This window comes from Odocoileus virginianus, chromosome 13, assembly GCF_023699985.2.
Source record: "Odocoileus virginianus isolate 20LAN1187 ecotype Illinois chromosome 13, Ovbor_1.2, whole genome shotgun sequence".
In the NCBI taxonomy this organism is placed as follows: Eukaryota; Metazoa; Chordata; class Mammalia; order Artiodactyla; family Cervidae; genus Odocoileus; species Odocoileus virginianus.
The window spans coordinates 43,048,597-43,076,463 of NC_069686.1; the positions used below are offsets into that span (position 1 = coordinate 43,048,597).

The following is a 27,867-nucleotide window of genomic DNA, read 5'->3' on the forward strand; positions in this document are numbered from 1 at the left end:
GATCCTGTTGGTTTTATGGCACATTTTCATTTAACATTACCATTTGATATAATACATTCATACGTACCAAATGATATGATACATTTGTACAGTGATTTGAACATTGAAATGAACCATTTTTCTGTCTGCTGTTAGATTTCATTTTGATTACACAGTATTTCTGAATGGAATTACTGTATCACAAATATATGTGTGTGGATAGCATGCAGGCAAACACTTCTGTGAGCATGGCTTCCCACTCTGAAGTCTGAAGCATTTGAAGATGAACATCATATTGGTTTTTGAAGCAGTCTTATTTGGGAGGTAGGTTTTTGGAATATGATAATGTGGAGTTTTACTTTCTGATAGCCATAAACTCTAGGTCCTATCAGTGGTGTCTGTGGTCTTTCAAGCTCAGCCATTTAAGCTGAAGTTAATGGTACTTATTAACCTAATCAAACTTCACTAAAAGATATACCTCACTAGTCTAACTTACAGTTATATTTGACTAGGGTTAACTTACCTACTCTTTAGCAAATAACCTTTTTGAACACTTTTAGAAAAATAGCAGCAGCTTGCAAACTTATACTAAGTTAAAAAAATATGCTCACTCAACCCTAGATTGAAGTGCAAGAATGACATTTTGTTATACCAGTTAAATCTGATCTCTCTAGAGACTTTTAAAGATATGAAATCTTCTTGATTTCTGTTTGTTTACTCTATTTGTACATTTGTCAAATGAAATCACCAAAATTCATAAAGATAAAATGAGTAAGCACCAATATTGCATACTAGGCAAAAACTACTCTTAACTAGTAGGAATGTATCTGATGAGAAAGACCTGGAATATAGGTACACAGGTTATTTTTTTTTTAACATCTCTACATGTAGTCATTGTTTTTATAAGCTTGTTATCTGGGTGATATTTTATTAGTAAAAGAATAAATTTGCCAGCCTAATTAATCAGTTCGATTCTGCTTTATCTTGACAACAAAAGGAATACATCATGATTAACATTTAGACCTGTTTAATTTTTATTACAGAGTACAAAAGCTCTGCGGTTTATTTTTCTCAAGAGTAGTTTGGTAATTATTAGGTTATATTAAAGCTTTGCCTTCTGGAAACTTCACAGAATGCAGAAAAATGTTTCTGAGGATGGGCCTCAATTTCATGTTCTGAAATGTGAGTCATTTGTCCCAGGATCAAGCATTTCTACTTTCTTAAAATATACCTAGAGTAGGCATCGAAGATATTTCATTCTTTTTTCCTTCTGCAGCATCTTTACTAAACTGAAAGAAGCACTCTTAACTTAAAGTCATATTTTGTTCACTCTGTGGTGCTTACCATTATATTTTAATTCATCTGAGGTATTGTAGCAGATACTGATCATTGCCCACTTAACTCCCCTTCTTCCTTGTTGACAGAATCAGTTTTCTTTGGGGTGGCTAAGTACCCAGTACTTGGGAGTGAAGCTTGACAGACCTAAGTCAGTCATGATGATCCTGTTCTCTGGCAGATTGTCCAGGCTTTCCTTTAAGTTAGTGCTGGATTCTGGCAAATTTTGACTTAAGTAGTTGACTTCTGGGGTTTCTTCCAACTAAGTTTTTTTTTTTTCTCGTTTTATGTTTTTACTTATAAAAAGAGAGAGCCATCTCCCCATCTTTGCATTTGACTGCAGTTATGACCTCTACAACTGGGCGGTGACAACTGGAGGACGAAACACCAGGCCTGTCAGCAAAGTCTGAGGAAGGGCCGCGAGGCTATAGCTCCTTAGTCCTCCGAAAACCCTCTTCGTCTGAAACATGTAGACATATTTTGTAAAATGAAATACATTTCCTTTTAAGTTCATAGCAAGCACAGTGAGAGGGGATCTGCAGAGGGCTGTGGAAATTAGAGCGATCACCTGGCTTTGAAGCTGTGGTTGCTTAGTTTTCATAAAGGGGACAAGTTAACTGAGTTGTTATTTGTTACATTCTTGAAATGAAATATTGGGCAGAGTTAACCTGAATTAGGAAGCTTTCCATGTCCTCTTATCGGAACCTCTCCAAGACAAGTGACCAAAAGTAAGGTGACAGACAATGTTATTAGATGCTATCTTTGGTACCAAGAAAGGAGGTTCTAAGAACAGAACAATGGAAGAGTGCCCTGGCAATGAATGAAGATAGTTGCCTGGGATCAGTGTAGCAGGGGCTGCCGGTGCCCCACCCACACCGCTCCCTCCTTTCTCCTGCTGTGTGTGTGCCCTCGTCAGCTTCCTGCCGTCAGTCTCTTCAGCCCTTTGCCTGGAGAGGCAGCTGTGGGCAGCGTGCCGCAAGCAGCCCTCCATCGCCCCTCAGATGAAATCATTCTGAAGTGTGAACTCGAGAGAAGTCATTAACAGAGATTCCTCCAAAACCCTGTAAGTCTGGAAATAAAAGCATAATTCTAAATAATTCATGGGTCACAGAAGAAATTATCATGGATACTGAAAAACAGAACTGAGTCATAGTGAACATACTGCCTGTCACAATGTGGGTTGCTTCTAAAGTGACAAAGCCACATCATCTTTACTAGATTTATTATTATTATTATTTTTTAAAATTATGACATTCAGGACTTTCTAAAGCTTACGGCTGAGGGAGAGTAGGGCCCCTCTTACTTGAATCTAGGCATAGTACTGGGAAGGAAAAATAAAAAGAGCAAAAAATAGTGAAGTTGAAATCACACACACACATATGGGCTTCCCTTGTGGCTCAGTGGTAAATAATTTGCCTGCCAAGCAGGAGATGTGGGTTTGACCTCTGGGTTGGGAAGATCCTCTGTATAAGGAAATGGCAACCCACTCCAGTGTTCTTGCCTGGGAAATCCCATTGACTGAGGAGCCTGGTGCGGCCACAGAAGTGTTGGATATGACTCAGTGACTAAACAACAACAAATATATATATATATATATATATATATATATATATGAAATGGAGATGAAAAATCTTTTCAGGTTCAAGGGTTGGGAGTAGAGAAAGGAAAAATCATAATGATAATCAACACCAGTTAGGACTTGTATGGCTACAAGAAACAGAAAACCTACAAAACTGAGCACTTGATTTCAAGTAACCCAAGTCTGAAAGAGGCAAGGTAGCACTGGTATAAACCGACCTGCATGGGGACCCAGTTCCTGTCTGTTAATAGGGAGATTTTTTAGTTAATGCAATAATATCTTTAATGATTATAATTCCATTCAGATTTTCCATTTCATTTTGAGTAAGGTGTTACAAGTTATGCTTTTTCTAAGAAATTATCCACTTTGTCTAATTTTTCAAATGTATTAACTATTAGGAGAATTTTCTCATTTTTTGGAGCACGTCACTCTAGTTTTTAGCCGTAGAAGTCACTCATCATTTGAATTTTCCTCTCGTGAGGTTTTCCTTTTTTAAAATCATAGGGTAACTCATGAAGACAGATACCATTCTGGTTTGAGATGCTCCATACCTGCCATTCCCAGATTATCCTCAGACTGCCATACTGTGAAGTTCTCCACTTGGTTTAGAAACTTGGCGGGAGGTAGCATTCCAGTACTGCCCAGCTCACTGTCCTTATATCATTATCAGTTTCATGCACTTCTTGGGGTTAGGATGATGTTCTGACACTGTGTAAATAAATAATAGTGACAGTAGGTGTGATACAGCATCCCATATTCTGACCCATATGTGACTCTTCCATTTTATGAGAACTCGCTGAGAGTTTTCCTCACCACTGTTGCCCAGCCAGCCAGCTTTCATATCCTGTAATGCCTAACTGTGGGATTCTCTCTTTTTTTTTTCTACTCTTGTGTCCAGGCAGTGCACACAGCAACTTTCTAGTATTTGTATGGCACTTAGGGCTTGGTTCACAATATCTCATTTCAGTGAACTTACCTCTGATTGACAGTATAAAACCATCTGGACTTGATGTTGAAAATATAACTGACCCAATGCTACAAAAATAGTGTAATACTGAAAACCAAATAACTGACCATTCAGTCAGTCTCTTGTTTCACTATTTTTCTCTGGCTTCCTCCTCCTCTCTCTCTCTTGTTTTCAAAGCCATGCACACATACATGAATGACTAACACTTAAATTACTCTAGCACATCCTTCACTGCATAACTGGAAATTAACCATATTACACGCATCCTAAAGGAGAGTTTCCAGACTGTATCTTTTCTGTTTTTCTCTGTGTTTCTTCTTCAGTGCAGTCAAGAAGTAAAATATTCTAGTAGCAGGGGAAAAAAAGTTTTCTTTTTATGTAGTTCATAGTTTATTCTCACCATTGACTGCTAATTCAAAAGTGTTTGTATAGTTAGTAGCATGCACTGTGAACCCACTGTCTCCAAAGAGTTAAGCACAACAGTGCAACTTCAAGTGCATGTTTTTAATACTCCTTCTAGCATATTTTAAAGATAAAATAAAATTTCACATTTAAGATTCTATACAGTCCCCAGGTAACAGTGCATCTTTATGTACAATATTATTTTAAACAAACTCTGTACCTTAAAGACCTATGGGGTAAATCTTCCAAATGTTTAATCTTTTGAAATTTGACAACTGTATTTTAAAAGACAAACTAGATGTTTTATTCCAGTTTTACAAAGGAGAGAAAATTATTTTTAATGAAGGAAATGGAAAGGGCAAAAAAAAAAAAAATTCCCTAAACATCCTTAAATGGGTGAAAAATCATACTTGTTTAAAAATGCTTTGGCTGTAGAGTAAGGACCTTCATAATTTTGCTTTTAGAAGTAACAGGCTTATTTTTTATATAACAATTGAAACTGTGACTGGAATCTTAGAATGCTTCTAATCTAGTTGTTTTTACTTATTTTCATTGTACTTCCACTCCTGACATTTGTTTATTGCAGAAGGTATTCCTGCTTTATTGAGGTCTTAGTCAATGAAACATGTTTGGGTTGGGAGCTGGCTGTCTGACGTCCTGAAGCGGTGCTGCAGCTGTTCTGGTGCCCTTCCCTTCTCTTAAGCCTCCCCTCTGAGGAAGGCTTTCATGCTCACTGATTTCCTTGGAGAAGGGGATGATAGAGGATGGGATGGCTGGATGGCATCATCAGCTCAATGGGCATGAGTTTGAGCAAACTCCGGGAGGTAGTGAAGAACAGGGAAGCCAGGCATGCTACAGTATGTGGGGTCGCAAAGAGTCAGACACGACTGAGTGACTGAAGAACAACAAGCCGCCTTTGGACACATTGTCCTGTTTAGTAAATGACCAAGTCTTCTCCATCTTTCCTTAGTTTATACCTTGTGGTTCTTTCACATGATGGACCTGCCAGCCTCCTGACCAGCCAGCCCACAAGGATAACTGCAGGCAGAAAGCAGGAGGCCTTGTGCTCACAAAAGTGCTGCATGTCTCTTTCATTATCCTATCTTTCTAAAGAACATAATCCTCTATTTTTGTAAAATTTTTTCTTGTAAACAGTCTTTCCTGTGTTTCTCCTTGCTCACTGTCTCCTGCTAATCATCACAACTTAATACTCATTTATAGGAGAAATTCCTGTGATTGATTGAATATAAGTAGTTGGGAGAAGGCTGGGGGTAGGATAGTTTGCCCAAAATTTCCCCCAGATTGGTTTTCTTTTGGCTCTTTTCTAAGCTTTTTTCCATTTTACCTCCTTCATCAGCATGTATTAAGAACTTATATTAACGCATATATGTGGAATCTTGAAAAGTGGTACAGATGAACCTATTTGCAGGACAGTGATAGAGACACAGATGCCTAGTATGGACATGTAAACATGGGGGGCGGTGTGAAGAGGAGCGTGGAACAGATTGGGAATGTATCACTGACATACATACACACCATGCATAAAATAGACTGCTAGTGGGGAGCTGCTGTATGGTGCAGGGAGCGCAGCTCGGTGCTCTGTGGTGACCCAGCGGGGTCGGTTAGGGGCGGATGGTAAACGAGGTCCAAGAAGGAGGGGCTGTGTGTATACATGTAGCTGGTTCACTTTGTTGTACGGCAGAAACTTAACCCAACATTGTAAAGCAAGTATCCTTTATTTAAAAAAAGAAAAAGAGCCAGTGCCTAAGCTAACACTGCTGATGGAAAGGCAGGTTTGACAAATGGGGACACACAGCATTGATATTTAGTAAGCATTTAGTAAACTCTGCTGATTGAAAGACAGTTCAATGCCTGTATATCCAGTTGCTATACTAGGAGCTTGTACTAAATAATCCCGAATTAAAAACCATCAGTGACTTCCTCTTGCATATATAAGAGTCCAGACTATAGCCAGGACTCATAGGGCCCTGCTTCCCTCTGCAACCTCATCTCTCAGCCCCGGCGACTCACTGATCTGCTGTAGTAGTGACACTGGCCTGTCCTCTTATTCGGAAACAGCAGACTCTTTCCTGCCTCAGGTCCTGTTGCTCCTTGCCAGGTCCCGCAGCTGGTTACACTAACTCATGCCTGCTCTCCACACCTTGACTTACCTTTTCCATCCTTCCCCTTCTCAGAGAGGCCTTGCCTGATCACCCTGTCTTTATTTCAGCATTCTTTTTTTTCCTCTCCACTCTGCAATTACATTGCATATGATTTGTAATTATTTTCTTTGATTTTTTTTTTTCTTTGTTCTGTAAGTCCCATGATGACAAGGGGCATAGTTGTCTTGTTTACCATTTTTATCCCCAGTATTTAACATGCTTCCTAGCAGATAGTAGCTGTTGAGTAAATATGGTTGAATGAATGCTTTCATATCTGTGGTTTTGAAAATACAAACAAAGTATAGTTGCAATAGGCTTTGCTAATTTGCTGGGTTTTTTTTTTTTTCCCTCTGCCCTCAGCACTACTAGAATCCTGTGTTCAGGGATATCATCTCTTCTACACAGAAACTGCTTAGAAACATTTAAGAGCCTGTGTTTTAAGGGCCTCAGTATTATGGGATTAAACTAAAGAATTCCTTGTACACTTACTCACTTATTTTTATGGGCTGTATTAATCATACTATGAAATCAGTCATCATTCATTATGTAAATTTTGGTAATAAAAAATATAATTTTCTGGAATTTCCCCTATATAAAAATGTTTCTGGAAAAAAAAGGTTTCTTAGTTCAGGAAAGTTTATAGAATCTAGAATATGTATGAGATATTTAAAAAATTTCACATTATTGTAATTAAGGCTTTTTAATTTTTGTTAGTGGCCACCCATGAAGAGTGGGCTTTTAATTTATGGTATGGAACCTATAAGATAAATGAGAGATTAGAATTTGGCCCAAAGAAGTATTTAGCTTGGCCACCCAATTATTTAAGCATTTTTAATTTTTACTGCTTTTAAGACAGACAGACATTCTTTGTTTTGGTCACAAATACAACTGCTTACCGTTGCTTTATACTGGCTTATTTCTAGATTTATGTTACTTAATTGGTCCATTTAGGCCTTTGTGTTTGTGTCTCTGGTTTAGACTCTGTCCAAGAATGCATCTTCAGATAATCTTAAATAAAACATATTTACATGCATATATACATGAAAGTGTTTATTAAAAGAATATAAATCACTCATGTTGGAAAGAAATAATACAATACAGTAGGATAATCAGTGCTTCTGGGTTCTAATCCCATCTCTGCCATCAATTAATTGTTTGACCTTGGAAAAGTAATTTTTTTAACCTTAAAGTCTTATTTTTTTTCATCTGTAATTGAAGGTTTTAGTTTCTTCTATTGAGTTCTATGATATTATAAATACGGCATTAAAATCAAGATCAAGATTTAAGGAATTCTAAGACAAAGACAAATTTATTCTCTCATTCAACTTTGTTATCAACCACTGCTTTATTTAATACAGAAATTATTTTCTGTCTTACTTGTAGATCTTCTTGAACACTTTACTTTTATTTTTAGAATTAAGAGGCTTAAGCAATAAGTCTTTCCAGTAGTGCTTATATCTTTTAAGTTGTTCTGATATAACTTATTAGTTGTTTGGATATTCTGTTCCAGTCTCAGGATTTCATGATTATATTTGCTTTTTCAAAGAGAATGTGGCTAACCTTTGTGTTAGCTGTATGTCTCTACAGGGCATAGAACATAATACAGGTACACTAAATACTGAAGATGTTACTATAGACCTTACACAGAACAATCAGGACAGCAGAGATGGTAGTATTCACTAAAGAAGTACAGTGGAGGGAGTTTAATTCTCATTCTGGAAATTCTGAGGTAGACCTGAGAAGATGTTAGAGATTTTAACAGATGGAGGTAAAATGGATGAGTTCTATAGGAGGAGGAAGTGCTGTGAACAAAGGTATTAGTGTAGGAAAATTGGGAAATGCTTGGAAATCTCTAAAATCTTGGTTTAACATAAACATGTTCTGAGCTAGGAAGAATTGTGGGACATCAGATTGGGAGGATAAGGCAGATTTTGTCTAGTTCATGAACATTATTGAATTCAAGGTTAAGAATTTAGGGAGCTTTTGCTTTAGGTTATGAGTATCCCTTGAAGGGGCTTCCCAGGTGGCACTAGTGGTAAAGAACCCACCTGCTAATGCAGGAAATGTAAGAGATGTGGGATGGATTTATAGGTCAGGAAGATCCCCTGGAGGAGGGCACGGCACCCCACCCCAGTATTCCTGCCTGGAGAACCCCGTGGACGGAGGAGCCTGGTGGGCTGCAGTCGCAAAGGCTCACAGAGAGTCGAACACGACTCAGCGACTCAGCTTTCCCGCAGCCATCCTCTGAAGGCTGTCTTACTCAGGACCCTGTTAGTTGCGCATAATACACCCCAATTCAAAACCACTTAAACATAAGGGAAAAAGTATTGGCTCATGTCACTGAAAGTCCAGAGTGACTCCAGGCAAAGCTGGGTTCAGTGATTCATTAGGCCTCTTGTTTTCTTGACTCTCCTTTCCTCTGGTGTGGCTCTCTCCAAGTGGATCTTTCCCAGAGCTGACCTTGTATCTCACCTGCTTAGTTACCCTATCTGAAGGAGGGTACCTCTCTTTTGACAGTTGTAACCAAAGTCCCAGATTGAGTGGAAGGACTTTTTTTTTTAAATTGTGTGGTCTTTGAATTTGTTACTGTGATAAAGAACATCTAATGTCATGATTGGCCAGATCCCGGGTCACATGGCCACTATGGGGTTGACCTCCTCCAAACCTTGTGAACTGAGTTCAAGAGAGCAAAAGGAAATTGCACCGCTGCTATCTGAAGAAGAGGAAGCAATGTTTCGCAGGTAAATCACAGTGAGTACTGCGGTCAGACATGGGAGTGAGGTAAGGAAAACTGTGTACAGGACAGTTATTACAGCAGTATAGGATGGAGACCATGGATGAGGCTGGAGATGGCTATTGGATTCTTAACATCTAATGTAGAAGTCGATTCTGAATGAGAATGACGGTAGTAGGGATGGTAAGGGTGAAGGAAAGAGTATGAATGAAATTTATATTTGCATTTCACTAGTTTTAAAATTTGTCTAGAAACTGAATTGAAATTTACCCTCATCCTATCTATGAAAAAAAATTTTTGTATACAAATTAATTTAGGTAAAATCACAGAGAGCACACCCTACCTTATTAGTTATAATTATTTTTAAAATAGCTATGCTAGTTGTAAATCATTTGTATTTACCCATTAAACTGAATCAGTGGGTTTCCTTTGGCAGCATTTTAAGTTATTCCACGTACTTCAATGCAACAAAACTTACTTTTCTTTAAAGAATTAATGTAACACTTAATGAAATTTAGAACATATTATGTATATATACATACATGTATGTGTGTGTGTGTATGTATCACACTCACACACACATAATCAATAAGAGATTCACTACTTGGTATTAACTTCTCTAACTTATCACCCACTCCCCTCAAAAAAGGGAAAAGTGAGGTATTAAGTGTATCTATGGAGAAGGAAATGGCAACCCACTCCAGTATTCTTGCCTGGAGAATCCCACGGATGGAGGAGCCTGGTGGGCTACAGTCCACAGGGTCACAAAGAGTCGGACACGACTGAGCGACTTCACTTTCACTTTCAGATGCTGAATCCCAAAGTGGAAATGAATGATTGAAGCTTGTGGTTGTCACTCAACTTGCACTCAGTTTAGGAAAGCCAGTGTCTTCCTCAGTGGTCTGGATTGGCAAGGCGTCTGTTTGAAGAACACACACTGTGGGCCAGACACAAATGATAAAGGGTGAATAAGGCAGTATGCTTTAGGAATGGAATTTCTTCTCTTGGATGTAGTTCTATTCCTTTTACTTACTTATTTCCCCTGTACTCTGTGGGCAGTGTTCACTTGAATCAGCCTTTCTAAAGCTGTCAGATACTGATATGTTTCTAGGAAATTTGCACACATGGTAACCTATCTTTCACTACAATAGTAGACCTGAAAATACAGGGGATTTTTAGCCCATAGTCTGTTTTTCTGTGTATTGAGATATTTACTTGTATACAAACTGTTTTGGTGATCTTCAGAAAATGAAAGTGGCTAAGAATGTGAGCTAGTTTTTTTGTCATTGGTTTTTTGTTTTGACGCCATCATAACCTTAAATAAAATGAAAACTTTTTTCATGAAGTCCAATTATATTAAATGCAGATATTATTTGTATATGGTGCGTGTCTGTGTATGTGTGTACCATTTGTATTGTAGAGTTTCTCATTCAGATGTAGTGATTCCTAGCTTTTACTTTGTGACATTGCTAAATGTCTTCATTTTTCTCAAAGGGGATTTTTAAAAGGTTTTAAAACAAAAAAAAAAAATCAACTCATTTTAATTGAAAAAAATACTTCTCTATAAAATTTTATAAGAAGATTGTTGCCAGGAATTTAAGCAATAGCTTAGTGCTGTTATCACAAAGGTTTGGGAATCCTTGACTCTTGCAACAGGTAGAAATGAAGAGTTTAACTCAGGGGCTCATAAAAAATGATTAGGGGAACTATGTGATCATTTCACTAGCAGTATTATTATTTTTTCCAAGTATTTAAAAATATTTACTGACATTCATATTTTATTTGCAGTACTTTTTGGAAAATGTAAGAGAAGTAGAAGTTAAAAATTGAGATTATGCTCTGAAGTTTGAGTATTGAATATATGAGTACAGGAAATGGTAACCCAGTCCACTGGAGAATTGCACAGACGGAGGAGTTCATGGGGTTGCAAAGAGTCAGACACAATTGAGTGACTGACACTTTCATTTTATGTAAGTAATCATTTTTTTTTGGGGGGGGGTCCTGATTTTGTTATTTAGAACTGGGAGTAGAAAAAAGAAGACACACATATACATACACACAAGAAGAAACACTGGCAGTTTTAGATTTGAGGTACCTAAAAAGCATTGAGTCTTGTGGAAACATGATCTTAATTTTTGCCTTCTTTCAGTCAGTTTTATTTTAGATAAAATGCTGGCAGATGGTAGTGATCCACTTGAACAGTGTTGAGTTTTCTTTATTTTTTTTTCCATGGAAAAAAGCTCCCAGAAAACTTTTGTTCTTTAATATGTTCAACATGCATATACTTTACATGTATTAACTAGTATTAAAAATGCAGTTTCTAATTAGGTGTCTAAATCTGAGAGGAGTTGTGGTGAATACCAGCCCCTTAGAATCACTGAAAAAGGAAGTTTTGATAAACAGGGTTTTCTTTTTGGCTGTTGCATCCTTCAGCTTGCTTTGGCCCCAGAAACAAAGGAATTTGCATTATCAGTGTTTAAAAAACTATCATGTTCTAGGATTTCTAATGCATATTGCCATTGTTGATGATAAACCCTTAAGATATTGATTATATCAAAACTTGGAGAATTCATGACATTTACATTCTGTTATGACCACAGCAAAAAGTTAGTACTTCAGTAATTATGGATTTTTAGTCTTTAGAAGAGCATCAATAGTTACGGACTTGGTATGTCTTAGGTTTTAGAGATATTATAGGAAATCTCTAAAGTAACATCACAACTTGGTTTTGTTTGGTATTTTTGTTTTACATTTTCAAATGTGGGGGATGATGGGGAAATCCCTTCTTTCCGAATTTATCTATATGAGTCACTTGAAGCCTTCCCTCTAATAGAGTTTAATGAAATAGTGCTATTTGAATCAGTATTTCCACATTTGCAATTCAGAATATTCAGTTTGAAATCATCAGCATTCATTTTCATTTCTGTTTTGCTTTTCAGTTTGTTGTACGATTTTTTTTTTTTTCAGCTCCTAAGCATACCAAACCAAGAATGACTTCTTTTTTCATAGACATGGAACGTTAATTGTTCTGTCACCTATTTTGTCTTGCTGACTAATGTGGTATTTGTTCGCAGCTCCAAACCACAGATTAGACGCCTAGATATTGACTAATCTTGACTTACAAATATTAGCCACACAATGTGAATTCCTTCAGTGTTGGGGCATTCCTAGGAATGTTTGGTGGGTTTTGAGTTTTTTGTTTGTACCTGTTAGATGAATTATTATGTAGTAGCTGTGAGGGACTTGGGGAGAACGCTGGACTCTGAGAAGTCAGAGGAGCTGAATTCAAGATGCAGTTCAGCCACGCAGCTGTTGACAGGCAGATTCATTGTCCTTCTGTGTCTTCATCTGCAAGACAGTGAAAAGAAAAGATAATACCTGTCCATTTATCTTCAGGATTTGTTATGAGGATCAAGTGAGATAATAACGTTCAAAGAATATTTTGTAAACTGAACATGCTATTGTGAAATTAGAATTTGTGCTGTTCTTCTTTGTAACTCATTTGTTCTGAAATTTTCATTTTTAGATTATTAATCTCTAGCCTTTATTTTTTTTAAAATATAAATAGAAGAGATTGCATGAAATTAACACTTTAATTAAAAAAATTTATGTTTCAAGAATGTTTGGCCCAAGCTACAATACGCTGCTACGTTTATTCATCAATACAGATGGTTCATAGTGATTGGGGGAAATGATAGTATGGATATTATTCAGATATTTTTGGTTTCTATTTCATTTATTTCACTTGTGGCATCAATTTTGAATTATAACTGAGCCAGCAGCAATCAACTAAATGTTATAGTGGGTGTGTCTGTGCTCTGTTACTTCAGACATGTCCGACTCCTTAAAACCCTATAGACTGTGGCTTGCCAGGCTCCTCTGTCCATGGGATCCTCTAGGCAAGCATACTGGAGTGGGTTGCGGTGCCCTCCTCCAGAGGATCTTCCCGACCTGTGGATTGAATCCACGTCTCTTAAGTCTCCTGCATTGGCAGTTGGGTTCTTTACCACTATTGCCACATTGGAAGCCCATTATAGTGGGTTGTTATTGTTGTTGAGTCATTCAGTCACGTCCGACTCTGCAACATCGTGGACTGCAGCACACCAGGCTTCCCTGTCCTTCCCTATCTCCTGGAGTTTGTTCAAACTCATGTCCACTGAATGGTTGATGCTATCCAACCATCTCATCCTCTGTTGCCCTCTTCTCCTCCTGCCCTCAATCTTTCCCAGCATCAGGGTCTTTTCCAATGAGTCAGTTCTTCACATCAGGCGGCCAAAATGTTGGAACTTGAGCTTCAGCATCAGTCCTTCTAATGAATATTCAGGTTTGATTTCCTTTAGGATTGACTGGTTTGATCTCCTTGTTGTCCAAGGAACTCTCAAGAGTCTTCTTCAGCACCGTAGTTTGAAAGCATCAATTCTAATGAATTGAAATAGTGGTCATACTTATATTTCTATAATTAGAAAAAGTGAACTAGTACTTCATTGTTTATTCATTTTTTTCAGCTAACATTTGTTTAATAAATCTTATTTTGTAGGTATTTTCCAAGGTACTTGATTAATTGGACATATGTAAAAAAATTCTGTGTTTACGACAAAGGTAAAATGGAAGGTGGCTAAATTGCACCCTTGTCTAGTAAAGACTTTGAAAGAGGAAGAAGGTGTACATTTGTCTCATAGTTCTAAATATTTGACAATATCGTTTTTTTTTTTATTTAAAGAAAGGCAACTTTTCATACCTATGAAAAAAGGACTGTAATTTTGTAATACAAAGTAGTTTTTTCACACATACAGTATCAACTCTTTGTTTAAACCCCAAAGAATTATGTGAATGTCTGAGCATGCAGAAATTTCACATTAATTTTAATAAAAGAATAACAGCTGAATATCCTAACTGCCAAAAAATATTTGTTAAATGGAAATAAATGTTCTAATATGTTTGTTTCAAGTTGATATGAATTTTAGTAGACATAACAAGTTTCTTATTCACAATAGAAATGGCCATTTTAGGTCAGCTGTGTCACTGGCCACCATATTAGTGCAGGTCATTTAGCTGGAGTATATCTTTAAAACTTATTAAAATGTGCTTGAAAGCTTTTTATTAGTAGGAAAAAAATTTTGAATAGACCTGTGTATATTAGTTTTGCTTTTTTCCCACCCTGTAGAAGTAGACTCTCCTTATTTCTTTCAATATACTTTTACCTTTGCTAATTGGAGCTGAAAGTAAAATATGACTGTAGGTGAGTTGGAGAAATCATTTTGCTGAGCTTATTGCAGAGAAAGTGACCTAACCTGCTCATTTGACTTCCTTTTTTTTTTTAGACATTGTATTTGAATTATTTCTTATACCTGGTAAGAGTTAGTTGCTGAGTTGCTCACTCATGTCCGACTCTTTGCGGCCCCATGGACTGCAGCATGCCAGGCTTCCCTGTCCTTCACCGTCTCCCAGAGCTTGTGCAAACTCATGTCCATTGAGTCGGTGAAGCCATCCACCATCTCGTCCTCTGTCGTTCCCTTCTCCTCTTGCCTTCAGTCCTTCCCAGCATCAGGGTCTTTTCTAATGAGTCAGATCTTCACATCAAGTGGCCAAAGTATTGGAGCTTCAGTGTCAGCATCCATCCTTCCAATGAATATTCAGAACTGATTTCCTTTAGAATTGACTGGTTTGATCTCCTTGCAGTCCAAGGGACTCTCGAGTCTTCTGCAATACCACAGTTCAAAAGCATCAGTTATTTGGTGCTCAGTCTTCTTTATGTTTCAACTCTCACATCCATACATGACTTATGGAAAGACCATAGCTTGGACTACACAGACCTTTGTCAGCACAGAGACCTTTTTCTCTGCTTTTTAATATGTGGTCCAGGTTGGTCATAGGTTTTCTTCCAAAGAGCAAATGTCTTTTAATTTCATGGCTGTAGTCATCATCTGCAGTGATTTGGGAGCCCAAGAAAATAAAGTGTCACTGTTTCCATTGTTTCCCCCATCTATTTGCCATGAAATGATTCGATTAGATGCCTTGATCTTAGTTTTTTGAATGTTTAGTTTTACGCCAGCTTTTTCACTCTTTTTTCACCTTCATCAGGAGGCTTTTTAGTTCCTCTTTGCTTTCTGCCATAATGGTTTTGTCATCTCCATAGCTGAGGTTATTGATATTTCTCCCAGCAATCCTGATTGCAGCTTGTGCTTCATCCAGCCTGGCATTTCACATGATGTACTCTGCATATAAGTTAAATAAGCAAGGTGACAATAGGCAGCTTTGATGTGTGCTGTGCTTAGTCATTCAGTCATATCCAACTCTTTGTGACCCCATGGACTGCAGCCTGCCAGGCTCCTCTGTCCATGGGATTCTCCAGGCAAGAATACTTGAGTGGGTTGCCATGCCCTCCTCTAGGGGATTTTCCCAACCCAGGGATTGAACTCAGGTCTTCTGCATTGCATGCAGATTCTTTACCATCTGAGCCACCAGGAAAACCCAAGGATACTGGAATGGGTAGCCTATCCCTTCTCAGGGGATCTTCCTGACCCAGGAATTGAACTGGGATTTCATGCATTGCAGTTGGATCCTTCACCAGCTGGGCTCTCAGGGATGGTTGAAGCACAAGCTGGAGTCAAGATTGCCGGGAGAAATACCAACAACCTCAGATATGCAGATGACACCACCCTTATGGCCTTGACTTACTCCTTTCCCACTTTTGAACCAATCCATTGTTCCATGTCCAGTTCTACCTGTTGCTTCTTGAGCTGTACACAGGTTTCGCAGGAGGCAGGTAAGGTGGTCTGATATTCCTAGCTCTTTAAGAATTTTCCACAGTTTGTTGTGATCCACACAGTCAAAGGTTTTAATGTAGTCAGTGAAGCAGAAGTAGATGTTTTTCTGAGATTCTCTTGCTTTTTCTATGATCCATTGGGTGTTGGCAATTTGACCTCTAGTTCCTCTGCCTTTCCTAAATCCAGCTTGAACATCTGGAATTTCTCGGTTCATGTGCTGTTGTAGCCTAGCTTGGAGAATTTGGAACATTACTTTGCTAGTATGTGAAATCAGTGCAATTGTGAAATAGTTTGAACATTCTTTAGTACTGTCTTTCTTTGGGCTTGAAATGAAAACTGACATTTTCCATTCCTTTGGCCACTGCTGACTTTCCCAAATTTGCTGGCATATTGAGTGCAGGACTTTCACAGCATCATCTTTTCGGCTTTGAAATAGCTCAGCTGGAATTCCATCACCTCCACTAGCTTTATTCGTCATGATGCTTTATAAGGCCTAGTTGACTTCACTCTCCAGGATGTCTGTCTCTAGGCGAGTGATCACACCGTCATGGTTATCTGGGTCATGAAGATCTTTTTATATAGTTCTTCTTTGTATTCTTGCCACCTCATCTTAATATCTTCTGCTTCTGTTAGGTCCATGCCATTTCTGTCCTTTATTGTGCCCATCTTTGCATGAAATATTCCCTTGGTATCTCTAATTTTCTTGATGAGAACTCTTGTCTTTACCATTCTATCATTTTCTTTTATTTGTATTGATCGCTTAGGAAGGCTTTCTTATCTCTTCTTGCTATTCTTTGGGACTCTGCATGCAGATAGGTATATCTTTCCTTCTCCTTTGCTTTTTGCTTCTTTTCTTTTCTCAGCTATTTGTAAGGCCTCCTCAGACAACCATTTTGACTTTTTGCATTTCTTTTTCTTGGGGATGGTGTTGATGACCACCTCCTGTACATTGTTACACATCTCTGTACACAGTTCTTGAGACACTATGTCTATCAGATCTAATCCTTTGGATCTCTTTGTTACTTCCACTGTATAATTATAAGGGATTTGATTTAGATCATACCTGAATAGCCTAGTGATTTCTCTCCCTTCTTCAACTTAAGTCTGAATTTGGCAATAAGGAGTTCATGATCTGAGCCACAGTCACCTTGCAGTTTTATTTTTGCTGACCATTTAGAGCTTCTCCATCTTGGGCTGCAAAGGATATAATCAATCTGATTTTGGTATTGAGCATCTGGTGAGATCCATGTGTATAGTCGTCTCTTATGTTGTTTGAAGAGGGTATTTGCTATGACTGGTACGTTCTCTTGGCAAAACTGTTAACCTTTGCCCTGCTTCATTTTGTACTCCAAGGCCAAACTTGCATGTTACTTCAGGTACTCTCGACTTCCTACTTTTGCATTCCAGTCCCCTATAATAAAAAGAACTTCTTTTTGTGATGTTAGCTCTAGAAGGTCTTGTAGGTCTTCAGCTTCTTTGGCGTTAGTGGTTGGAACATAGACTTGGATTACTGTGGTAATGAATGGTTTATCTTGGAAACGAACAGAAATCATTCTGCCTGCAGAGAGATTGCACCCAAGTACTGCATTTAGAAGGCAGAGTAATGCACCCAAGTATTAGCCAGAGATTGCACCCAAATACTGTGTTTTGAACTCTTTTGTTAAAGAAGTAAAACTAATAGACACCAACTACTGACAATCCTGTTCTCAACATACCCTCTTATAGACAATTCAGTATCTTCTTTCATCCATTTCTTTTGCTCTTCATTTTTGATATTTTACATAGTGGTTCACTAAGTAACAAACAATCCTGAATAGCTATTAATAATTTTTTTTATTGCTTGTCACTGCTAAATGGTGGTACCTATTCCTTGACACTTGGACAGTATTAGTAGTGGTGAGGAAGTGGTCATTCTGTGAGTGGATGAGAGGAAAAAGAAAAATGTTTAATAGATGAGTAACTCATGGATTTTTGAGCAACTGAGATTCAAATTCAAATACGCAAAATATATTTTAGGGTTCTTTTGGTGTCTTATAATATTTAATATTGCCTTTTTTTTGAACTTTTATAAGCAAATGATCATCATAAATTTTCCCAGGAAATATTATTTCTAAGTTCCATGAGGATAGAGACACTGTCTTTTTTCACAGCTCTTCCCAAGGTCCAGTTCTTAGTGCTCAGTAAATATTTGTTGGATTAGTGAATAAATAATACTAAGACATACCAATAAAATTCATAAGACATATACTCTTTGTTATGTGCAATTTTCTAATTGTATTTGTTTATGGATTAGAGACACATAGGAAAACAATCCTCACTGATTTTCTAGCATATGATATTATTTAACAGTTGCTTGGGCTTTCAGGTGGCTCAGTGGTAAGGAATCCACTTGCTAAGGCTGGTTCCATCCCTGGGTAGGGAATATCACCTCGAGGAGGAAATGGCAACACACTGCAGCATTCTTGCCTGGAAAGTTCCATGGACAGAGGAGCCTGGTAGGCTACAGTCCACGGGATTACAGAGTCAGACAAAACTGAGCCACTGAGCACACAGCACATTACTTGCCTCACAAAGTTAAACATCCTAGTTTCTTTTTCTTCTTTCTTTCTCTACCTGTTATAGTGTCCTGCATGTAGTAGCTGCTTCATACTACATTTATATCAATACAGTGCTTTACTTTAGTAGAAATACTTCATGCTTGTTGGCGAAGGTGGCTGTTTTAGTGGTTTTCACTTTTCTCTTTTAGATTCTTTTTCAGGTAGCAGAAGATGAAGCTGTAATGAGTTTGAAGCACATAAGACAGAACTCAAAGTGATAAATAGGAGGTATAAGGTGGAAATACTGAGGCTTTTCTTTTCCATGATACAGTGGCAAAATGCATAAAATGGTTACTGGTTTTTAGTTAATTGGCCAAAAACTTTAGTTTGGAGAATACAGATGCGATGAGAAAATAAGGTTTCACTAGACATGAACTTCCTATAAGTTGTTAAAACCAAGAACCTTTTTGGAAGTGTACAGATTATGATGACAGAAGGGAAGAGTGGAGGAATAATAATGATTTACAATTGCTGGTGGTTTACCTGTTGACTTAGCAGGGCTATCCCTTTACATGGATTACTTTGTAGAAATAGTTCATTACTGTTTTTCAGGATAGTGTTGCTGGACTTTGTAGCCCTTTTGAGCATTTTAAATCATTCCATAGAGTAATACCCTCCTAGCTCTTTTTGTATTTTAATTATTTATCATATTCCTTCCATGTCACTAAAAACTTTACTTGTACCACTGTTTTTTGGCAATGTCATCAATTTGACCATCCTCTTGCCCATTTCTCTCTGTTAAAATATCTTTATTGTTAAAGAAAACCCTGAATATCTTTCATTTCAATTCAATATACAGTTGACTCTTAAACAACTTATGGTTACCCTCTCAACTTAAAAATATTAGTATAACTTGATAGTTGGCCCTTTGTATCTGCAAATACACATCTGAGGATTCAACTAACTGAGAATCAATTGAGTATTACTTATTTTGTACATATTTATTGAAAAAAAATTCACTTATTGAATGGGCCCGTTTGGTTCAAACTTGTGTTGTTCAAGAGTCAACTGTTCTATTTCTGTGCTTTCTGCCTTTTATAAGCATCTGTTTACCACTTAATAGGAGTAAATTAGGATTGTTATCAGTGGCATCTAATGTCAAATTTTTATATCTTTTCTCCCCCTACTTCTCTCAGCCCTTTCTTGCTTTTGATTCCTATAAGCAATCTCTCTTTTTTGGCATTAACTTTGACCTCAGCTTGAAGGGCAGAAACCTTCTTGACCTCTTTTAGGTCACTGATTAGTTCTTATTTTGTAGCCTGATGTCATTTCTCCTTTCCACTACTTTTAAATTATAGCTCCGTCCTATGTCTTGTTATAAACCTTTTTGTTTGACTGCCGGTTACTTTTCCAACAGATAATTCTTACTTATACGGTCCTTTCCTTGTGATAATACTGTTCATCTTAAGCATAGTCTCCATTTGGTGAAGAGAGCTTGCTTCCTAAAGGTGCATTGCTTTTTCTGTTTTTGATTTGTATGAGTGGTCACATTACTGAAAAATTTAAACATATATAGAGAAGTAAAGGGTCATAGTTAATGAGCCTGTTTACCCTTTAACAATTATAAATAATCCAATCTGGTTTTATCTAAAATCTGCTTAGCTCTTTCCTGTTCCATATTATATTGAAGCAAATTCTTGATGTTCTATTAGTAAATTACATATTTCTCTGTGTACCTCCGAGTGATAAAAATCCCTCTTTTTTGGGGGGGGGAGGTTGTACCTCATGGCATGTAGGATCTTTGTTCCCTGACCAGCAACCAGAAATAGGACCCTCACCCCCTGCAGTGGAATTGTGGAGTCTTAATCACTGGACCACCAGGGAAGTCCCTATAATCTCTTAAAACATAACTGTAGAGTGATACCATTATCACCTTAATAAATCCTAAGTAGTTCCTCAATATTATAAAATCCTATATTTACCGTACATAGGGTGCTATTATGTGCTAAGGAGGAGAAAAATAAATCTCCCAGGGCTCAGAGTATGCTCAGCATGCTGTGTACTAAATGGCTGTCCAATAGAAGCTTCCTTTTGCCCAGAGAGCTGAAGTCTGGTGCTTCTTATTTGAGAAGTGATTAATTGGTTTGATTTAGTGGCTCACTTAGTATCTTTAATGCTTTGTATTCACTTTTATTCCTGCATCTTATAGGTTTTATTGCCTTGTATAAACAGTGCCCTCTGAAGTTATGAGACCAAAGCCTATGATGCCATGGGGGCAACCCTACCTGTAGATGGGCCCTGGACATCAGCATTTATATTTAAATATCCTGCAAGACTTTCTAAAGTAAAACCAGAGTTGAGAATGCTGGTCTAGGATATACTGTCTGGGCTTAGAACAAATAATAGTATCTATTATACTTTATCTTCACCAGTTCAAGATTGTAAGTATAAATATAGCTCAGTAATTCTTTTAGCTTTGTTTCACTTGCTGGGTATTTCCTTTCTTTTTGTTTTGTTACTTTTAAGGGATAATTATAGTAGTATGAAACATTCTGTCCACATAAAAGCTTACTAAAGAGGTTAAATGTTTTTGCTAATTAAAGACAATGCTAATTGGACAGATCGTTGTTTTGTATTAGTAATTTTAATTATTTTTTCATCAGAGCACAATTTTTTTTTAAGGAATCCTGCTATTTTATAATTTTGCTTTTCACTTCATGAGCAATTTAAATAGTTAAATAATTTTTTTTGAATAGTTGATTATGCTTGGTCTGTAGTTGAGACAAAGATAAGACATAATATCCATATCCACACCTTACCTATACCTAAATCATCTTCCTTTCCTTCTTTCTTTCTTTCTTCCTTCCTTTCTTCTTTTTTTTTCTCCTTCTTTTTCCTTTCTTTTCTTCTTTTCTTCCTTCTTTCTTTCATGTCTCTGTGTTCATGTATGTATAATTATGATACTGAACATTTGCAAAAGTATTCAGTAAAATGTCATTAATTTTCTTTTCACTTTTGTGTGGTAGATTAGAATGTTTGTCAAATCTTACTTTCTAGGAAAGGAAACTGATATGTTCAGAAGTCAAATGGTTTGTCTATTTAAAAAAATCAAATTAGGAAATTAGAATTGGTTAAGATAGTAGCCTGTGGTTTATCCTGTTCAAAAGCACATTTTTCAGTGTCACGAATGCTTAATTTTTAAAAATATTAGGTGTTGCCAGTCTTTGGTTTCACTAAAATAACATATTTCTTGGAAATCTTTTAATAACTTTTTAAATTTGAGTGCACACTTGGTAAGTCACTTCAGTTGTGTCTGATTCTTTGCGACCCTATGGACTGTAGCCCGTCAGGTTCATCTGTCCATGTCATTCTCCAAGCAAGGATACTGGAGTGGGTTGCCATTCCCTTCTCCAGGGAATCTCCCCAACCCAGGGATTGAACATTGCTCCTGCAACTTCTGCATTGCAGGCAGATTCCTTATCACTGAGCCACCAGGGGAAGCCTGAGTGGCTTATTTGAGTGACTATCTCTTATTATACTGATGTAACCAAGTGTAGTAGTTTCCCAAGGTTCTATAACAACACTGTTTATTCTGTCACAGTTCTTGTGGCTAGAAGTCCAAAATCAAGTGCTGGCAAGACTGCACTTCCTCTGCAGGGTCTAGGGAAGAATCGTTCCTTGCCTTTGCCTAACTTCCAGTGAATCTCTGCAGTGTTGGGCATTTTTGGCTTGTAGGTGCATCACTCCAGTCTCTGCCTCTGTTGTCACATGATTTTCTTTTCTGTGTGTATCTCTTTATGTCCTTTCCTCTTTTTAGAAGAACAGATGTCTTTGGGTATAGAACCCATACTAGTCTAGTATGATCTCATCCTAACTTGAATACCAGGGGTTAGGACTTAAGTAGATCTTTTTGGACAACACAGTTAAACCCATTATACCATCATCTTTGAATTCACTGTGTCATATGATGCCTGTTACATTCTAGGCTTATCATACATTGTTAAATGAAGGACTGCTTGGTACCAGCATGTAAATACAATAAGCCATAATAAAGTCATTCACTCTAGAACCATTGTAGTAAGAAATTATGTAGTCCACCCCCTCCATGAAAAAGTGTGATGTATTATTTTCAGTTCATCAGTAAAAGCAACAAAAAGGTTTCAGTGAATTAACTATGGTCACATAGGTAGTTGTCCACAGGGTGCTATGGCATGCATGCTAAGTCGCGTCAGTCCTGTCTGACTCTTTGCGACTCTGTGGACTGTAGCCTACCAGGCTCCCCCGTCCATGGGGTACTCCAGGCAAGAATACTGGAGTGGGTTGCCATGCCCTCCTCCAGAGGATCTTCCTGACCCAGAAACTGAACCTGTGTCTCCTATGTCACCTGCATTGGCAGGTGAGTTCTTTTCCACTGGAGCCACCTGGGAAGCCCTGGGTGCTATTAACAAAATGTTAATTATTTGCTTCCCATTTTAGAGTCTTTCATGATACTACTTTATTTTTTTCTTACTAATCAGTATTTTTCAATTTTAACACCTGGCACTGAGATAATATGACAGATATTAACATAGTTAAGACTTCAAAGCTCTTATAATCAACCTGCTGTCATTTTACAGTTGAGAAAAGAGAGGTCTGGAAAGGTTGAGTTGTCAAGAACGGTGAGTAGGTGATGGCATTTCTGGGTGGGTCCTGAGTGTTTAGTATTGAATTCTGTAATGTGAATCTAATGTGGCAAATTTGATAGCACCTAGAGGACACTGATAAAGATCAATAACAGGCTGGAAAATAAATCCTAGAAGAATTGGAAATAATTTAGAGGCAAAGGTAAGGGATGACTTAATGAATCGATAATGTTCTCTTGCTATTGAAGGCAAATGGAGAAAAACAGGCTTTAACAAGAGATGCAGATTCAGGTTTGTTTTCCAACTGGAAAAGTGACAGTAAGATTGTTAAGAATTGTCATGGGGCACTTGAAGAGGAATGAACTCTGCCCTCTTCATTCAAAAGAAAATGAAAACAAAACCCACACAAATCCACTTAGCAGTTTGGAACCTTCAATTTTTTTCAAATTCAGTTATTTTCATACTTTGTTTCCTCATTGGATCTACTTCAGTGCTCCTCCTCAGACTGCAACTCTAAATTTATTCTAAAAGGAGAGATTTCTGCCCACTACCATCACAGTCTTTGAAATCTTGAACCTGTGGCTCATCAGTGCCTGGTTTTTATATCTGTTTCCTATGAAACAGGACATAAGGTAGATGGTGTCTCTTAAATCACCCATCTTCAGATTTCCATAATATTCATACATCATAGTTTTGATAGATAGATCAAGGTTTGATTTCTTCAGTAGGATCCTTGATGCCTTCCAAGAGCTGAAAGCAGAAGGAGTAATTCAGTCCTCAAACCGAACTAGGAACTTCCCTTGTAATGCAGTGGTTAAGACTGCACTTCCAGTGCAGGGGTTGAGGGCACTAAGATCCCACGTGCCATGCAGCGCTGCCAAAATAAAAGTAAACAGAAGGGATCCAGCTCCTTCTTTAAAAATCGAAATATAATTGCCTTACAGGATTGTGTTAGTTTCTGCTGTACGGCAACATGAATCAGCCATATGTGTACAGACATCCCCTTCCTCTCGAGCCTCTCCGCCCCCGCTGTGTCCCATCCCACGCTTCTCGGTCATCACAGGGCACCGAACTGAGCTCCTTGTGCTCTGAAGCGGCTTCTTGCTAGCTATTTTACATGTGGTCCACATGGTCGTGTACTTACGCCACTGTTACTCTCTCAGTTCATCCCACCCTCTCCTTCTCTCCCTGACCCAACTCCTCTTAAAAAAAAAAGCAACTAATAATAGTGCAGTGGTATTGTGAAGATGAAATTAAACCAAATGAGCTAAAGTATGTAAGAAGCCTAACGTAGTACCTGGCACAATGTGAGTGCCTCATAAATTGTAGAGTGTTTCTTTATTTTTTTAGCACTGTACAGTTTTCTCACATACTGTAGCACCCCATCTTTCAAATGAAGCTCTGAAGTGGTCAGAAAGGGTAGTGATAGCATCTTCCTTAAATATAAGAAAGTTGAGTTTCAGAGAGTGATTAGTTCAGTATCATATGGCTATTTATGTATAGGTCTTTCTGATTCCATTAGCCTTTTCCCCCTTTATTTAAACTTCTAACTTCCTCATTCACTTATTTAAGCTTCTAGCTATAGTATAAGGGGTTAAGGGAGCCAGCACTTTAATGGAATTCTCGATGCTTTTAAGTCTGAATGCAAATGAAATAGCCTACTTAAAGGGCTTTGGAAAATAATTTAAAACACTAAACAAACATATAAAATCGAACATTTCTTTTAATTATTTTAATTTATTGAGTTTATTCTCTTAATAGTTACATTTTCTTTACTTGGTGGTAAATGAGAAACATCTAAAAAACAATAAGTTCTCAAAAAGAAAGGGAAAACTTCCTATAGCCATCTTTCTCTTCTAGTTACTGTATTAGCCTTCTTCAAATACTCTCTTAATAGCAAATTCTGTATTGCTCCTGAGGCTTTTGTTGCAGAATTCCTGAGAACTGTAGCTCCCTCCTTACTTTTTGTTGGAGGGACTAATTTTATTAACATGTGGCAATTAAACTGACATTAAGAATTATGAGCAGATAATGTAGGACATTGCGAGATCATTTTTTTTTTTTTAAGTTCACTGAAAGAAAACATTTCCCATAATTGTTAACAACTGTAGAAAATCCTGTGAAAAAACTGGTGGAAAGTCCTCCACTCTTCTACAATACCTAGGATTTAAAAAAGAAAGATTGGGCCACTTAATGCAATATACGCACTCTGCCTGTGTAAACTTCCTTCCACGTAAAGAACCCAGGCAGGTGTTATTAATAAAAAAAATAATAAAAAAAACCCTTCTATGTTAAATAAGGATGCTATTCTGCCAGCTTTGAAGCTCACACATACTCTCTAACTTATCCCAGCTTTCGCTCATCTGGCCTTTAAATGGCTCCTTTCATGTGGTCAGCCCACGAGTCGTGCGTACTGCCGCTCAATCACGCCACTGTACGTCGCCATCGTGAGGGTGGTTTGCATGATTTGCATTTCCTGTACTGTTTGAGCTTCAATGAGCTCCAAGCGCCACGTATGAAGAAACCACTGCCAAATAATGCAATGATTTTAGTCAAACCAGATGAGCTTGTGCTGGAGTCAGGCTACCAAGTGGAGTGGGGAGGGGAAGGAGGTTGCCAGGATTTCCTTTAAAAAAGGATTCCTCAAGATGTCCATACATGCAAGATGTGAATTTCTTAGCAAATCTGGCTGTGGACTATAAGAAGGTTACTTTTGGAAAGATAGGTCTGAAGTGCTATGATGAATAACCATGTATATGCTACTCTTAGAAAATTCAGTGTTTTAGATTTTAGTATTAAATCATGCTGCCAATGTAATTATTTATTATGACAATAATTTTGATGACATTAATTTTCTGACCATACAGAGTTAATTTAGTAAAAATTAAAGACTGATTACTTATCCGCTTGTCCTATTAGAAAAAAACCCAAACTTGTATTTTATTTTTAAGAAATGATAGATAAATGCTGTTGGACAACTATTGCAGAAACGGCTTAGTAGTGGGCCAATGAATAGCTACTAAAGTGGGGAAGGGGGGTGGGTGGGGGGAACATGTACCAGATACTAGTCTTCACGAAAAACATAGACAGATGGGGAGACAGACCTATATGATGCCACAAATAGATGAATATCTTGTAAGGATTTCAAACAAATGTTGAAAGATCCAGTGAAATTTTAAAAGTTGGTTTAAAAGTATATCTTGTGCTTATAAATAGTGTGTTTATTCTGCTTACCTGAAACCCAACCTGTAAATTGTTTATGAAATATTTTATCAATATTAAGCAAAAATAATGCATACTAAAACTGTATATAATGGCAAAGATATTAAAAAACTTCTCAATAATAGCATTGACTTTAATTTTTCTTAAACTTCATACACTCAGTTATGGTGTTATTAATATTGTTGTTTAATTGCTGAGTCGTGTCGGACTCTTTGTGACTCCATGCAACTCTTTGTGATTCCATAGCCTGCCAGGCTTCTTGTCCATGGGATTTCCCAGGCAAGAATATGGGAATGGGTTGACGTTTCCTTCTCTACGGGATCTTCCTCACCCAGGGATCAAACCTGCATTGGCATGCATATTCTTTACCACTGCGTCACTGGGGAAGCCTAAACTTCAGCAGTAATTGTGTTAACCATTAATTAATACTGTCTTAAAGATCTCCTGTTCTTGTATACAGATAATTGCATGATAGTCTCTTTTCCTATATAATATATACTTCATAAAAATGTACCATGTAACTAGCTGTGGCTGCTACTGTACAGTTTTTAGTTCAGTACCAGCTCACTAAATTATATCCTAGCAGCTAATCAGTGTCCATCATGCATGCCTTAGTACAGTTTTAAGATATTCTAAGGAGGAAGCTTCAAAGCCACAGGTACTTTAATTATGTTTGTTCAGAAAAAGTATGCAATTTACGTGAATGAAAAAACAAAGTATTGTTAGAGCTACCACAAAGTGGTTTTGCATATTGCATGTATTATGTGGTCGTCTAAGCCTGAAAACATTTTCGTGTGATGAGAATTGGAGTGTTAAAGGACCAGTCTTTACTACCTTTTAAATTCTCTTTTCTACTTTTTTGTTCCATTTTTTTAACGCTAATCTTACTTTGATATGATTTCATCCTTATCTAATGCTCAGTTTGGCACTATTGAATTGTCGCTGATTATCTGCCATGGGAAATCTTGAACCAGGGAGCACTTTTTTCCAAGAACCTGAATTTGAAGGAGGAAAACTTTGCACTTCAGAGCTCTTTGAGGTATTCAACTTGATATGTTCACTGATAGTATTGGAATGTTGTATCTTAAGTAATGTCATAGCAGTTATATAGATTATCCAAGTTAGTTTTGCTTACTTGGTAAATTAGCTTTTAGAACATTGAGCTTATTGTTGAAAATTTTAGTTTTATGTAAATATACTTGAGTAATGAATAATATTGTACCAACCTTTCTTTGAACATTTTTCTTGGTTACTTAGTTCCTAAGAAACTATTTCTTGAATCTAAAAATAAGTTATATTTTTAGATGCTTAATCCCATGGGGGAAAGGAACACATTTTGCATCCCTTGTCTTTAATTTATTAAACAATTCTGTAATGCACTCTGTGCAGAGATCATGAAAACCACTGGCACACATTTTTCTGACCTCACAACATAAGCTGTACTCTTGTGGCAATCCCAGCAAATGTGTTTATAAAGATTCCAGCAATAATAGTCTTGTGACTAAATAAGAAACAGAAGCTAAAGCTCAGACCAAACAGATACCTATCGGTTTCCTTGAGT

General features: G+C 37.4%; 1 protein-coding gene across 16 annotated transcripts in view; it reads left to right on the forward strand.

Moving 5' to 3' along the window:
- Nucleotides 1–27,867, forward strand: part of GTDC1 (glycosyltransferase like domain containing 1) — a 571,706-nt gene that overhangs the window by 114,882 nt on the left and 428,957 nt on the right. The window contains exon 1 of one of the 16 annotated variants that reach the window (XM_070476255.1): nucleotides 10,947–11,128. The exons of 14 other annotated variants lie outside the window; for them this stretch is intronic. In XM_070476255.1, coding sequence (XP_070332356.1) covers nucleotides 11,127–11,128 — 2 coding nt within the window. In that variant the 5' untranslated portion in view covers nucleotides 10,947–11,126. Of the gene's footprint in view, nucleotides 1–10,946; nucleotides 11,129–27,322; nucleotides 27,346–27,867 lie in introns of those variants that run through there. One more of the 16 variants, XM_020886786.2, reaches the window with a different exon arrangement.